At 50.8% G+C, this 13,603-nt stretch overlaps 1 protein-coding gene across 1 annotated transcript; it reads left to right on the top strand.

Moving 5' to 3' along the window:
- Window positions 1-1,907: 1,907 nt before the first annotated feature.
- Window positions 1,908-10,612, top strand: LOC136304235 (serine/threonine-protein kinase PAK 1-like). Its single transcript, XM_066207851.1, has 7 exons — window positions 1,908-1,951; window positions 2,725-2,837; window positions 3,480-3,597; window positions 4,273-4,372; window positions 4,826-5,022; window positions 5,910-6,047; window positions 10,528-10,612. The coding sequence occupies exons 2-7, from the start codon at window positions 2,788-2,790 to the stop codon at window positions 10,576-10,578; spliced, it is 654 nt and encodes a 217-aa protein (XP_066063948.1). The 5' UTR covers window positions 1,908-1,951; window positions 2,725-2,787; the 3' UTR covers window positions 10,579-10,612.
- The last annotated feature ends 2,991 nt before the right edge of the window (window positions 10,613-13,603 follow it).

The raw sequence follows: 13,603 nt of genomic DNA on the forward strand, positions 1-13,603 counted from the left end.
TAGTTTTGTTCCTAGAAAGATGCATCCAAGAGACATAGGCCTGGGGCATGATCAGATAAAAGTGCGCTGTGGGCATTTCTCAGGAGTGAGCCTCCAGCCCCTCTGCTGTATATTCCTCAGATCCATGACACTTTTTCCTACCTGATTCCCAGTCATTCCCATGACTGTTAGAATGCTACCCACTGGCCCAAGCCCTGCTCAGACCAGTCTCTAGGAAAACACATCAAGTCCTTTGTGATTCTACAGCACAAGTCATTGAAGCTGCTTCTTGCCCAGAGCAGCTGCCAGTCCTGTGCCCTCAGATAAGACCTGGTGGGGCTGAGAAGAGAGCCCAGCTGACTCTCTGTCTCCCGTCACCTGTTGGCACAAAAGGGCACTGATGTGCACCTGGGTGTGTCTGCTCTCCAAGCCAATCCTGCTGTGTCCTCAGTGGGGGCACCAGCTTGGAAGGGGCTGGGTGTGGCCGTGCCTTCTTGCCATTGCTTGTCAGTGCTGGTGCCTGGGCTTTGGCAGCTTTGTGGCGGTGGCTGCCCTGGCCCTGAGGGCTGGTGTGAGCGCCGAGGCTGGAGCCTTCCTTAGCTGGGAGAGTCCCGCTGCCGGCCGGCCGCTGCAGCGCGGAGCTGCCGCGAGGCAGCAGCCCCTGCTCTGGGCCGGCTCCTGCACGGCCTGGGCTGGGCTCACAGAGGGTCAGCATCTCCTCTGGGCAGCTGTCCGTGTCCCGCCGGCACCTGAGGAGCACTGCTGTCCCTGCTGCCCTTGCCCGCTGCGGGAAGGTGGGCACGTGTGTGGGGCTGAGAGGGCGAGTGCAATGGCAGGGACTGATCCCTGCTGTCAGGGGGAGGAGAAGCAGTGTGGTTCTTCACGTGGGCCACGGGCAAGGGCGTCTTCCAGCTCAGCCTGCTCATCAAGGGTGAGGGTCCTGCTGCTGAAGGCCCCTTGGGATTGGTTAGAGCATGAGCTGCTTGGGTTTACAAAGGGAAAGGCATTCTTTTGGTAAAGTGCTGCAAGGTGGGGAAGATGCCCTCCTCTCCTGGGAATGCATCTCCCTGTGCTTTGTTTTCTGCCAAGGCATCTCTTCAAAGGACTGTAGAAAATCATTCTCTGTGCTGGCCTGCTTGTGCTGCAGAGCTGCCTGTCTTGTTGCAATTGTTGTTGTTGTTGTTGTTACCCAGCTGGCCACAAAGGACTCAGAAGGCCAGACTGTACAGCCCCAGCAGGGCTGCCTTTTGTATCTCTTGGATGGTGGGATGTCTGCTTTCAAGTGAGCATCTTGCATTTTGTTTCCCTCAGGGCAAAGGGCGAGCATGGAAAATCCCCGAAGGAAATACATGGAAGAGGAAATTGTTGGCAGAGGGTGAGTCCAACCACAGTTACTTGTACGCAATCATGGGGCAACGATTTGCTGCTGGAATATCTGTCAAGGGTGAAGTCAGGCAAGCTGCAAACATATTCAGACACTGGGGTTAGTCTGCCCCATCTCTCAGTACCAGCCAGAATTTGGAAGTGTGGTCAGAAGGAATTGTCAAAGACACTTGGATTTCATTGCCAGAAACAGCAACCACCCCTTTTTGTAGCAGGCAGATAACTGTTTGAAGGAACATTTCTTCCCAAGAGTTTGCTGAAGGAAATAGTGTGATCAGGATGAAAACTGCCCAGTTTAGAAACTGAAATCCAAGATGAAAGAATCACCTGGCCTTTTGAGCTGAGGCACTAAACCCCAATGCTTCAGAAACAGGCTCAGTGCCCATGCACTGGAGAGGAAAATGCATCATCTGCCTTCTGGCAGAGCCCTCCTGCATGCTGCAGGTTGGAGGCATTTCCAGCAGACATCTCCTGTCTTGGCTGGCTTTCACTCCAAGGTCTAAATGGCTTCTCCTTTCTTTGCTGCTGTTTTGTTTCTAGGGCTTTTGGAGAGGTTTGCAGAGCCATCGACACTGCCACAGGACGACAGGTAAATGTCAAGAGCCCCTGCAGATTCTGCTGCTCTCCAGGGCTTTCCTCTCTCGTGTCAGCTGTGGCTGCAGCTGTGGCTAGAGCTGTGCTGCAAAGGCACAAGAAGCACAGACTGGTGCCAGCCTGCCAGCTGCATTTGGGACAGTCTTTGTCCTGCTCAGCTGCCAGAAGGAAGGCAAGGGGGGCAGCGGTTCCTTTCAGAGAAGGACGCTCTCCCTGGCTCTCAATTGCTCCAACAAAGGTGGTGCCTTGGAGCATCTCACTGCTCTCTGGGGCTACGGCTTCAGAGTCCTGAATTCCCATTTCTGGCTGCCAGCAAATACATCTGAATGTTCCTGGCAGTTCCTTAGCCACCTGCAGTGCTGCACTTGGGAACTGCACATAGGGAGAGATCTGCAAGGCGTCCCTGAAAGCCCCAAGCCCTGCCTAGAGCCCAAGATGTATCCACAGAGTACCAAGGCACGCATTTCTTCCTCTGAAGTACGGACAGAGAAACAGAGAGTGTGCTCAGAGCTTTGGGGATGAGAGTTGACACACCATTTTTAACAAGTGGACAAGGCAAAATGTGGTCAGTGGCCACGTGTCCTGGAACTGGCCCCCAAAAGAGCAGAGAAATGAGCTGTAGGAATGTCAGTTCCTAATTACTCCTTTGTCTAATCGCAAGGCACTTTGGCAGAGCTCACCTGTGTCATTGCAAAATCACTCGCTCCATGTGTGTTTTGGTCTCCTTCCACCAGCTTCTAAAGTTACTGATTTTCTGTGTCATTCTAGGTGGCCATCAAGAAAATCAATCTTCAAGGACTGAATAGGAATCAACAAACACTAAATGAAATCATGATCATGAAGAAGAATAAGAGTCCCCATATTGTGGATTATTTAGACAGGTGAGTGGTCATGGTCTCTTCCCATGAAGGTTTGTTTACATAGTTAAAGCATGCGAGGTTAAAAACCCACTTTGGACACTGGCAGAAAATAGAGCTGTTAATAATCAGTTAATTATTATTTCTCTACTCATCTCCAGTGGATGGGAAGAGAGTGTATTTTGCCTGCATGTGTCTTCCCTGGCTTTCAAACACTGAGTTGGAACATTGGCCAAAAACCTGAATCAACCCTCCCATACTAAGTAAGCTCACTGCCTCCATGTTGTCTCAGGATTGATTTTTTCAAGTTTCTTCAATGCTGATGAAGCATGCTAGAGAGGATTTCCCTTGGATTGTTGCCTCTTTTCCAGGGCTGGCCATGCCAGGAACACTAGGTGTTCCTTTCCAGAAATACCATGCGGGGCAGGTTTTTCATCTTGGCTGATACTAAACTGTACTTTTTGCTTGCTGGCCATCTAAAATATCTCCTTTTTCACAGATGTGCTGTTCTCCTTGAGACTGCACAGACTGCAAACAATGCACAGCCTGGAGGGAATGTCTATTCCTTGAATTCTGTCTATGTCACAAAGGGACCCGGAAACAAGAATCAAGCAAAGAAACCAATGTATGCATGTTCATCTGCATGGCCTTGTTCCCTTCTTTCAGCTACCTTGTGCTCAACGAACTCTGGCTGGTGATGGAGTACATGGATGGAGGCTCTCTGAAGGATGTCATCGCTGAGGTTCGCCTATGTGAACACCACGTTGCAACCATCAGTCGAGAGGTGAGGGATCCCATCTGTGTGTCCCAGGGCTTGGGCAGTATTGTCTGGGAAAGGGGCTCAGGACAGGAGCGATTCCGTGAGCCAGGCTTTGTTTCTGTGTGGCTGATATGCTCTGGGCAAGCAAGAGCATCTCAAGTGAACTGCCTGCCAGTGCCCCTGCACTCACTGGACTCTGTTCTTGTCCTCTTCTCTCCTGCTGTTGCATTCTCACTCTGGCTCTTGTATTTGCTCTTCTCCATCTTGCCTCTCTAAACTTTAGCCTGTCTGCACTGCATTCCTTGCCTGTAAAAGCAAAGGTGGGGGTGGCACTGTTTGAAAGCAGCAGCAAAGAAGAAAGACTCATTTCTCTGAGTCCTCAGCTGGAAAGGTTATCAGTGCAGCCAGAATGCTCTGTACTTCTGAGCACATGCACTGCAGCAGCAGTCGTCCTGGCTGGTTTGCAGGGCAGAGTCTACACCAGCAGTTGCTGTTGCTCTTTGACAAGCTGACATGCCTTTCTTTAGAAAGGTGCTGCTCTGCCTGTGTTGGAGCAGCGAGCTCTTGCCCTCAATGGCACTGTCTTCTGCCATTACTCCTCATTCCCCTGGAGAGGGAATCTTGGAGAGCTCTTTCCTTTCTTGTGTGATGAAATCACATCACTGATTTTTGCCCTCCTGTTTCTGGTTTCTCTCTCAGTGCCTGCAAGGACTGCATTTTCTCCATTCCAACCACGTGATACACCGAGATGTGAAGAGCCTCAACATTCTCCTCAAAACGGATGGCTCTGTCAAGCTGGGTCAGTATATTCTTGGGCAGGTGCAGCGTTCCAGGGATATGTGGGCTGTGGGGCTGCTTTTGAGTGAGTGCCAGCCCCCCCAAAATGGTGCTGGTGGCAGTGCAGGGAGCCTGTTGTGAGCTGACCACGCGGTGGCAACGTGCACAGACCAATGGCAAGGATCGAGCAGTGCACAGTGGCATTGCTCTGTGTGTGTCCCTTCCAGAGGGAGGGGGCTACAGGTCTAAAGCTTCAGGGGAACAAAAGACACTGCTGGAGGCCGTGTAAAAAATGTGGGGATTTTTGAAGCAGCCAGCACCATATTTCCTTGGCTAAAGTCCTGAGGAAACAGAGCAGGGACAGTTGTCCAGGAGATTCAGCAGCACATTCTCCAACTTCAACTGGGCAATTCTTTTCCTTGCTTTCCTAACTGCACAGGATTCAAATAAAAACCTTCTTTTGCTTTCTCCCCAGCTGATTTTGGCCTCTCTGCTCAACTCACCCCTGAGCAGAGTAGACGGAGATCGGTGACCGGGACTGCTTGGTGGATGGCGCCTGAAATTGCAAAAGCTGAGTCCTATGGCCCCAAAGCAGACATCTGGTCTTTTGGAATTGTGGGCATTGAAATGGTAGAAGGAAAACCTCCTTACTGGAATAAAGGTCCTCTCGTGGTAAGGTGTAAATACTCTCTGATCCCGCTGTCTTTCTCCCCCATCCCACGTTCTATGTGCCATTGGACAAAATCCCATTGCCATCTGCTGGAACTACTTCCACCACGGTCCCTTTCTGAAAATGTCCCTGCAGCACATCAGCATCTGCTGGGGTTTTGGTTGCATCCGTGGGGGAACTCAAGCCTTAGCCCAGGTAAACCATCTCCCTTCTCAGGCAATATTGGGCTTTGGCTTAGAAGTCCTTCCAGCTCTTTTGGCTTTGTAGATGGCCCTAATAGCAGCAAACAAGCATCTTAGAGCTGCTGTTATCTTTCCTGAAATGAAGGAAAGAAACCTAAACCCAACAAAGTTTCTAAAACAGTGGTTTGGAGAGAAGTGTACCCCCATTCTTCTCACAGGGAAACTTGCCTTAACTGAGGGATTTCCTTTCTTTACTTTTAATTACCATTGTTTTCAAGAACCAAGGAAAAAGCTTGATGACTTTAATAGCAGCTGTGCTTAAGGGACCAACAAGTGCTGCAGAGATGCTTTTCATATAATACTCCTTGGAAATACTAGAGTGAGTTAGTAGAGCAAAGTCCCTCTTCCAACTAGCCTGTCAAGCTGGTCAGGTGAATCCTCGGAGAAGCAAAGGTGCTTTTGCTGATGTAGTTTCCACTAAGGAGGTCAGTCAATGAAATCAGCTGCCAGGGCAAGATCTGCTGGATGCTGGAAAAGCTGTGACTGCATCAGGCTTTGGGTTTTTTGTTGGTCCAGGAAAGTCATCTCTTCCTCTGTGCCACGGCAGAAACAGCCACTGCAGAGTGCAGCTGAAACAATGGGATCTGGGAGAGCAGTTCCAGATGTGAAAGAAGCATCTGAGAGACTCGTCTTTCCTTTTTCTCCAGGCTCGATTCCTGATAGCCATCAAAAGGATCCCAGAGCTGCGGCAGCCCAAGCTCCTCTCCCCTTTTCTGCGTGACTTCCTGAGCTGCTGCCTGCAGAGAGACGAGGAGCGGCGCTGGTCTGCCAAGGAGCTGCTGCAGGTAAAATGCCAAGGGGCTGCAGGGGAAACAGTGTCCCAGGGACGGGCTCCTCCTGCACTGAACTGCCAGGCATCAGATGAGCCTCGTCCTCCTCGCCTCCACTCTTGGTGCTGTTCAAATGAGAACAGCCAGGAATCCTAGACTGGGCTGGGCTGGCAGGGACCTGTAAGGGTCATCTGGTCCAAGTGCCCTGCAATGAGCAGGGGCGTCTTTAAAGAGATCAGGATGCTCAGACCTGAAATATTTCCAGGCCTGGGGCACTTAGCAGCTCTTGCAGTAAGCTGTGCCACTGTTGTCCCACTGTTGCTCCTTAGACCTACTCTGACTCAATCCCCTTTTCACTGAAAAAAAGATTACCCTGCCTTTGGGGCTCTTAGCTTGGAAAGTAATGGTTCATTCTTGGCTTTTTTGTTTTCCTTTGTGCAGCATCCATTTGTAACATCGGCCAAGCCTACATCCAGCCTGGTGCCACTCATCCTTACATTTAAGAAGTAGAAGGAGTTGACAGGAATGGACCAGTCACTTAAAAACTTTTTCTTCCATCACCAGCATCATAGAGGATTGTAGGGTAGGATTGTAGCTAGGATTGTAGAGTAGGATTTTAGCCTAGGATTGTAGGGTAATATTTTGGCCTAGGATTGTAAATAAAGTTTCTGAAACCTCAAGTCATTTTGACGATTCTCCTCCTTCTGAGCCTGTGAGAATGCTCAACATTTCCTTCTGAACTGTCCATTTTTGCTTAGAGGTGGAAAGTGAGATTGATGCCCTCTTTGGTACGGTTTGAAGGGGGAGTAGGCTCTTCTTTCGTCATGCTCTCCGGACCGCAGTGCCTTTGGAATATGGCCCAGGGGCTGGGTTTTACCCAGCTGTGGCACTTGTGTTTGAGGCAGAAAGGGCAGTGGCATTTGCAGGCAGAACCAAAGGACGAGTGGGGCAGCCCAAATACCCTGTGCAGATGCAGGCCTTGAGCTCTGACTCGAGAGCCTTTGGGTTGCTGCCACTTGCATTTGTATCCCTAAGTGCAATCTCTTTGTCTGGGGGAGAGTTTTGCCCAAGTGAGACAGCAGAAAGATCAGGGAGGCTGCTGGGAAAGGCGCAGAGCTGGTGCAGAGCTGTCAGCGGCTGCAGGGTGAGCCCAGGCCCCGCCTTGCCCAGGCTGGAGCCCCGGCAGAGCCCTGGCAGAGCCCGGAGCAGCCTGAGCCGGGGCAGAGGCAGCTGCAAGGAGGCCCTTGGAGCTGCAAGAGGCAGCAGCCCGGCCCTGGGTGCCTCTTGGGGGCCCCGGGCGCCTCTTGGGGGCCCCGGGCGAATCCTGCGCTCTCAGAGCCCAGCTGGCAGCCGGCTGCTCCCGAGGGGAAGCGTGGCCGTGCTGGGCACAGCACAGACCGGTGGCATCGGCCGTCCGGAGCGTGCACAGGAGCAGAGAAAGGCAAACCACAGCCGAGGGCTGCCGGCCTGGCTGAGGATTGCCACCCTTGTGCCGGCTGCCCTCTAACTCCTGGCCAAGGCGAGCAGTGTGTGCAGCGCTCTGGGCACAGGGGAGGGAGCCGGGCTGCTCCGCAGGCTCCGGCACAGGGCAGCCTCCTTCAGGCACGGCGCTTCTGCCGGGGGAACCGAGGCCAGCGGCAGGCAGGGACAGCTTGTCAGGTCACATCTGCAGGAGCCGGGGCCTCACGCGGCTCTGGGAGGAAGCGCCTGCAGTGCTGGAGTTGTGCACTGAGCCAGAGCAAAGGGGTGAAATGCAGAGTGTTCTGCAGAAATATTCCGGGGCACCAGGCCAGCCTGCTTTGAGCTCTCTGGCACACAGCAAGCACTGTGCAATGCAGCCCTGAGCTGCTGGGAGAGGGGTGTTAGAAAGGAGCCAACTCTTAGATGAAATTAAATGGGGCGACAAAGTCATCAAAGCCAAAGAGAACTGTTTCTTAGGAAGGATTCACCTGAGCTGGGTGTGTATCTCCCTCTCCCAAGAGCCAAACACACACACAACACACACACAGAAAATGCTGCTTTTTATTGCCTTTCCCAGCCCAGGGCGAACCATGTCCCCTTTCCCTTTGGCCAGGAAATAGGAAACTTTTATTCTGTCCCCACCGCCTCCTTTTCTGTCCCCTCCCCTCTTCTCCTACTTCCCTTTTGGTTTGGTCTTCACGCTGGCCTTTCTCCCAGCTCACAGCAACACCCAACAAATCAACTAGAACCAATCCAAACTCTAAATAACAACCCCAAGAACCAACAGCTTTCGTTCTTTCTTCTAATAACTCTGCAGCTGCAGCAAAATATTACCTCCTATCTCACTGAGGGAATCGGGCATGAGCCTGTGGCTCGTGCTTGAGCAGTGAACTGATTTGGAAGGGAGCAGAAGGGTTTCAGTAGGCAGTTTGTGTTTTTCTTCTGAATTGCTGAAGGAAAGACACACTCTGGCTTCAGTCAGCAAAAACATTTTCAAGGTGCATTGAGGACATGCTTGTGAGCAATTCCCAGAGAAGGCAGGTTTTGAGAAAATGTTGAACTGTAACAAATTGTGAATTCCCTTTGCATTAACAGAGTGTTGAGCCCTCTATTCCTCCAGAGCAGTGATTGGTGTGTGCAAGTGGCTACCTTAGCCTTGAGAATAGAATAGTCCTCCTAAGAAGGTAGCTGGAATGCATTCAAGGGGAAAAGAGTGGTTGTAGGAGGCTCTTGGGCATCAGAGGAGAATTGCAGGAATGGGATGTTCCCCAAATGACCACCTGAGACTCTCAAGAGAGCCCTACTCTCCTGTCAGTAACTTCTGAGAAGTGGTTTAAATATGTCAACTAATTTGAGGGAATGTTTAACCTGTGAGTTTCAGCAAAGTAATGAGTAGGTCTTGTTTCCATGGTTACAAATGAGTAGGTGGGATTTCTGGCTGAGCATGTGTTAGGAAAGTGATTCCCCACGCACCCAGCACTGAAATAAAGTCATGCCTCCTTTCTCACACCGAGCTGGCACCAGGGATCGGAGCCCTTCTTGGTAACTTTGATTTTAGTTGCTTCTATTGAAAGGTGAAAATGAAACCTTTTCCAGCTGTTCCCCTCGGGTTTACATTTCTGGGGGCCAAAGCTCTGTGCTGCAGGTGGCCCGGGTGTGTGCAGAGCAATGCAGCCTCCACAAAGCCCTTGGTTTCCCCACAAGTCATCAGGATTTGTTGCCAGGTGTGCCCAGCTGTGGCAGGAGAAAGAGCCCGCAGTGCAGTGGGCGCCGTGCCCTGCCCAGCCAGGGCTCTCTGGCACAGAGGAGCAGCAGCAGCACCTTTCAACCCACTCCTGCCCTGGCCTCACCTGGGACACAGAAGCCTCTGGAAATCAGCACCACCTGGCCCCTTCCCAGCCTGGAGCAGCTCCTGCTGGTGGGCACATCCTGCACTTCTACTGCGTCCGAACAGGAATCAAGGCACAGGGGGAGACGGACATACAGAGAAGCCCTGGGCTAGTGCAATAAATGGGCAAATGCATGGGGGAATGTGTTAGGAATCATTTCAGCTGTCATGCCAATCCTGCCTTCTCTCCTTTTCTCCTTTCACGTTTCCTGTTCTTTTCCCTCTCACATTTCCACCCCTTCCCCCTCTCGAGTCTCACAGTTTTCCTGTCATGTTTGCCTCCCAAGTTTTACTTCTTTTCCCCACCCTTTTCAGCTCCCTCTCCTCACACTTTGCCTCTCACATTTCCCCAACTTCCCGCTTTTTCCTGCTTTTTTGTTCTCTCATGATTCTCACAATTTTCCCCTCACTTACCCTGCCCTTTTCTCCCCTCATGCTTTTCTCCTTTCCTCAGTCATTTTTCTCCAAGTTGTCTCCTCATATTTCTCACTTTTGCCCTCATGTTTCCCAGGCTTTCCCTCTTACATTTCTCCCACTTTTCCCCTCACGTTCATCATTCTTTCCCCCTCATGTTGCTTATACTTTTCCTCTAGCATTTTGTGCCCTTTTTTCACTCCTGTTTTCTGCCACTTTTCCCATCCAACTTCCCACCCTTTTTTCCCCCCTAATGTTTTCTGCCTTTTTCTGCCCTCTGGTTTCTCCCTCTTTTCCCCTCAGGATTCTCACAATGTTCCCCTTACATTTGCTGCCTGTTTCTCTTTCTCTGCCTGTAATTTTCTCACTCTCTTCCCCTCACATTTCCCTCCATTTTTTCCTCTATGTTTTTCAGCCTTCCCTGATCATGTTTCTTAGAATTTTCCCGTCATATGTCCTGCCTTTTCCTCCTCTCACCTTCCTCTCCTATTTTCACTCACATCTTCACCATTTTCCCCTTAGTTTTCTCAGCCTTTCCCACTCAGGTTTCCTTCCCTTTTCCTCCCTCACACTTCCCTCCTTTTTCCACTCCCATTTCTCACACTTGTCACCTCATGTTTTCTGCCTTTTTCCCCCTCATATTTCTTAACCCACTGCTTCCTGTCAGTGACTCTTCCTCTTCAGTAGTTGATGAGCTTCTTTTCTTCTTTCCTGCAATCCCCTCCTCCAAAGAATGGGTGCCAGAGCAGCGCTCCAAGAAGCTCCTGCCCGTGTGTCTGCTGAACAGAATGGCTGTGCTCGACTTGAACAATCTCGTGAAGAACAACCTAAACTGCAGTGGACTTTCAATTCCCTCTATTCTTCATAGTGTTCTAAAGAAATGGGTACCCTGAGGGATACACGTCGCAGGTGAGCAGCCGCTGCACCATCCGCCTCAAGCAGATCCCATCTCTGTTTTCATCACCTCACACTCACTGTGACTCCTGCCTGGATGAAACCACTTGTGATGCTGCTTGATGCTAATTGGAGTCCATGTGCACAAGATGTGCTTTTAGCCCTCTTTCAAAAAAAAAAAAAAAAAAAAGTTTTTATTTTAAAACGTTCAGTGCCTGGAGTTTCGTTCTATTTTCCCCTATTTGAATTGCCTTGACATCAAAGTACTGCCAGTTGGCGTTCCAAACTGGCTGGTCTGTGTTTGTGTGCACAGAGCAAAGGTGCCAGACCGTGTCCTTTTCCCGGGTGTCCATTAATGTCCATTCCAACAGACACTGCAGGGGGGCTCAGCCTGCCCCACACAGGATGGCAGCCAGAGGGCTGAGGCTGCGCCTCCTAGTGAGATCAGCCGCCCTGGCAGCCCGGCCCCAGCCGCCATCTTGTGTGTGGTTCTCCAGCCCTGGCCGCCATCTTGTGTGTGGCTCCCTCAGCCCTGGCCGCCATCTTTTGCACTGACCTAGTCCAGCTCTTAAGCGAATGCGTTGCTGTTGTGTCGGCAGTCAGGGTCCGCCCCAAAGACACCAACACCAGCAGGACAGGCTACAGGGAATGGGACGGGTTTGGCTCAAAGCAGCCAGTCCTGACTTGTCACTGTCCTTTATCCATGAACATGTCCCCATGTGCAGCCACAGCAAATGTCCAACAGCAGCTCCATCAGCCGCTTCCTCCCGCTGGCGTTGGCAGACACGTGGCAGCTGCAGCTCCTGCACTTCTGCCTCTTCCTGGGCATCTCCCTGGCTGCCCTCCTGGGCCACGGCCTGGTCACCAGCGCCGTAGCCTGCGGCCACCACCTGCACAGCCCCATGTTCTTCTTCCTGCTCAACCTGGCCCTCAGCGACCTGGGCTCCATCTGCACCACTGTCCGCAAAGCCACGCACAATTCCCTCTGGGACACCAGGACCATCTCCTACGCAGGATGTGCTGCACTGCGGAGGATTTCGGCGAGGGAAGAATGCAATCAATCAATATGATTGGTAAAGCATTGTTCAACTTTATTGCTCATAACATCCGTTCTTATACTTTTGCCCGAAGCGTTCAGCATACTTGTCAAATTATAGTTGGTTAGCATACACTACTCATCTATACTTGATTGGCTATATCAAGCGTGAGAATGTTCCTCCTCTTGGCATGCTGAAAACTTTGTATACGTGCTTACTGCTATGCTCTATTAACCACAAGTTCTTTTATCTTTGGCCTGTGTCCGTGCTTACTGCTGTCCCAAGGACAGCTTGTCTCAGCAGCGCGTAGGCTGCTAGCACTTGGTATCGGGCCATGAGGCCTCTAATGATCCGTGGCCTTGCTCTGCTAACCATTCTTCAACAATTCCCTCTTTTTTATTTTGTGCAACAAACGCAGCGCGTTGAGTAGTTACTGTTTCTGCTACGCGATACATCATCTGTTGCAAGCAGCGAAAAAAGCAAGGTACAAAAAGGACAAGCAGTAAAATAACAGTCACAATATTGATTACATGTTGCAGTAGGGAGGTTATCCAAGGCCCTAGCCCGAAAGATCATAGCCAATCTGTTAAAGCCAAGCCTGTGTCTTGCTGCAAATGACTAGTGAGTTCTTGCAACTTAGCTATTTGGGTATGAATTGACATGGAGTGATCTCTCTGTACTACCTTGTCAAACTGCCAGAGCAGTTGTAGGTTTTCTCTTGCCCTTAAGTCTTCAATTAAGTGTACTGCCTCTAACCCTGGATGTCCCGTATCGATGTCGCTCTTGCAGGGTCATTAGCAGGACGGATCCATTTACTAGGTATCCACTGGGGCCCTGTGGGGGTAAGAACACAAACATAACCTCTACCCATGTACTGAACCTCTGCGGGACCTTCCCATACTCCAGTTGTGGGATCTCGGTACATGACTTTAAACAATGGCTTAGTTGCTTCCTCCTTTACTTCCCCTGAGTGGATGACCGCAGGGGGCTCCGAGTAGTCCCCCATTACACACAGATAGTTTAATACAAATAGTGTTTTTGATAGCATGGTCTGCACATCCACCTCCTCCTTCTATTTTAACAGATAATCCTTGAGTGTTTGGTGGGCTCGCTCCACAGTCGCCTGACCTGTTGGTGAATGTGGGATACCTGTGATGTGTGTCACACCCCACTTCTGTAAGAACCTTTGGATCCTGCTGCTCACATATGCAGGGCCATTGTCTGTCTTAATCTGTTCTGGCACCCCCATCACCGCAAAGCAAGTAGTTAGGTGTTGTACCACGTGGAGAGCTTTCTCTCCCGGCTGCGCTGAAGCCCAAATAAATTTACTGAAAGGATCAATTGTAACATGCACATATTTCAATCTACCAAAGGAGGATACGTGAGTTACATCCATCTGCCAGATCTGATTGGGTCCAAGGTCCCCTGGGTTTACTCCCATCCCTAGTCCAGGCCCATGCTGACTGCAGAGAGGACAGGATCTGACAATACCACGGGCATCATTCAGAGATATGCGAAACTGTTTCTTTAGGCCTCGCGCATTCTGGTGAAAAGTCTCATGAGCAATACGTGCCTGCTGAAATTCGTCTTGTGGTACTGCAACAGAAACCAACTGATCAGCTATGGCATTACCCTGACCCAAACCTTCTGACCATTTGTGGCTTCGAATATGCAAAATTGCAAAAGGAGCTGAGCGCAGCCGAACAGCTTGCCTCAGCTGTCTCAAAAGTTCCCATAACCTGTCATTCTTTATATCCTTTATCAATGCATCCGCAATCCGCAGCACCACCCCTACTACGTATAATGAGTCTGTGACAACATTTACACCAGGACCAGGCCAATTCATAATGACCCAAAGGACAGCCCTTAATTCTAGC

This window comes from Chamaea fasciata, unplaced genomic scaffold, assembly GCF_029207755.1.
Source record: "Chamaea fasciata isolate MVZ Bird 193981 ecotype frontalis unplaced genomic scaffold, bChaFas1.0.hap1 SCAF_59, whole genome shotgun sequence".
In the NCBI taxonomy this organism is placed as follows: domain Eukaryota; kingdom Metazoa; phylum Chordata; class Aves; order Passeriformes; family Sylviidae; genus Chamaea; species Chamaea fasciata.

Bases quoted from the DNA above. Each gene is read 5' to 3' on its own strand.
- LOC136304235 (XM_066207851.1), top strand. From the start codon at position 2,788: ATGATCATGAAGAAGAATAAGAGTCCCCATATTGTGGATTATTTAGAC. The intron at 3,598-4,272 runs GTGAGGGATCCC...TTTCTCTCTCAG, and splicing joins TTGCAACCATCAGTCGAGAG to TGCCTGCAAGGACTGCATTT. The intron at 6,048-10,527 runs GTAAAATGCCAA...CCTCCTCCAAAG, and splicing joins CTGCCAAGGAGCTGCTGCAG to AATGGGTGCCAGAGCAGCGC.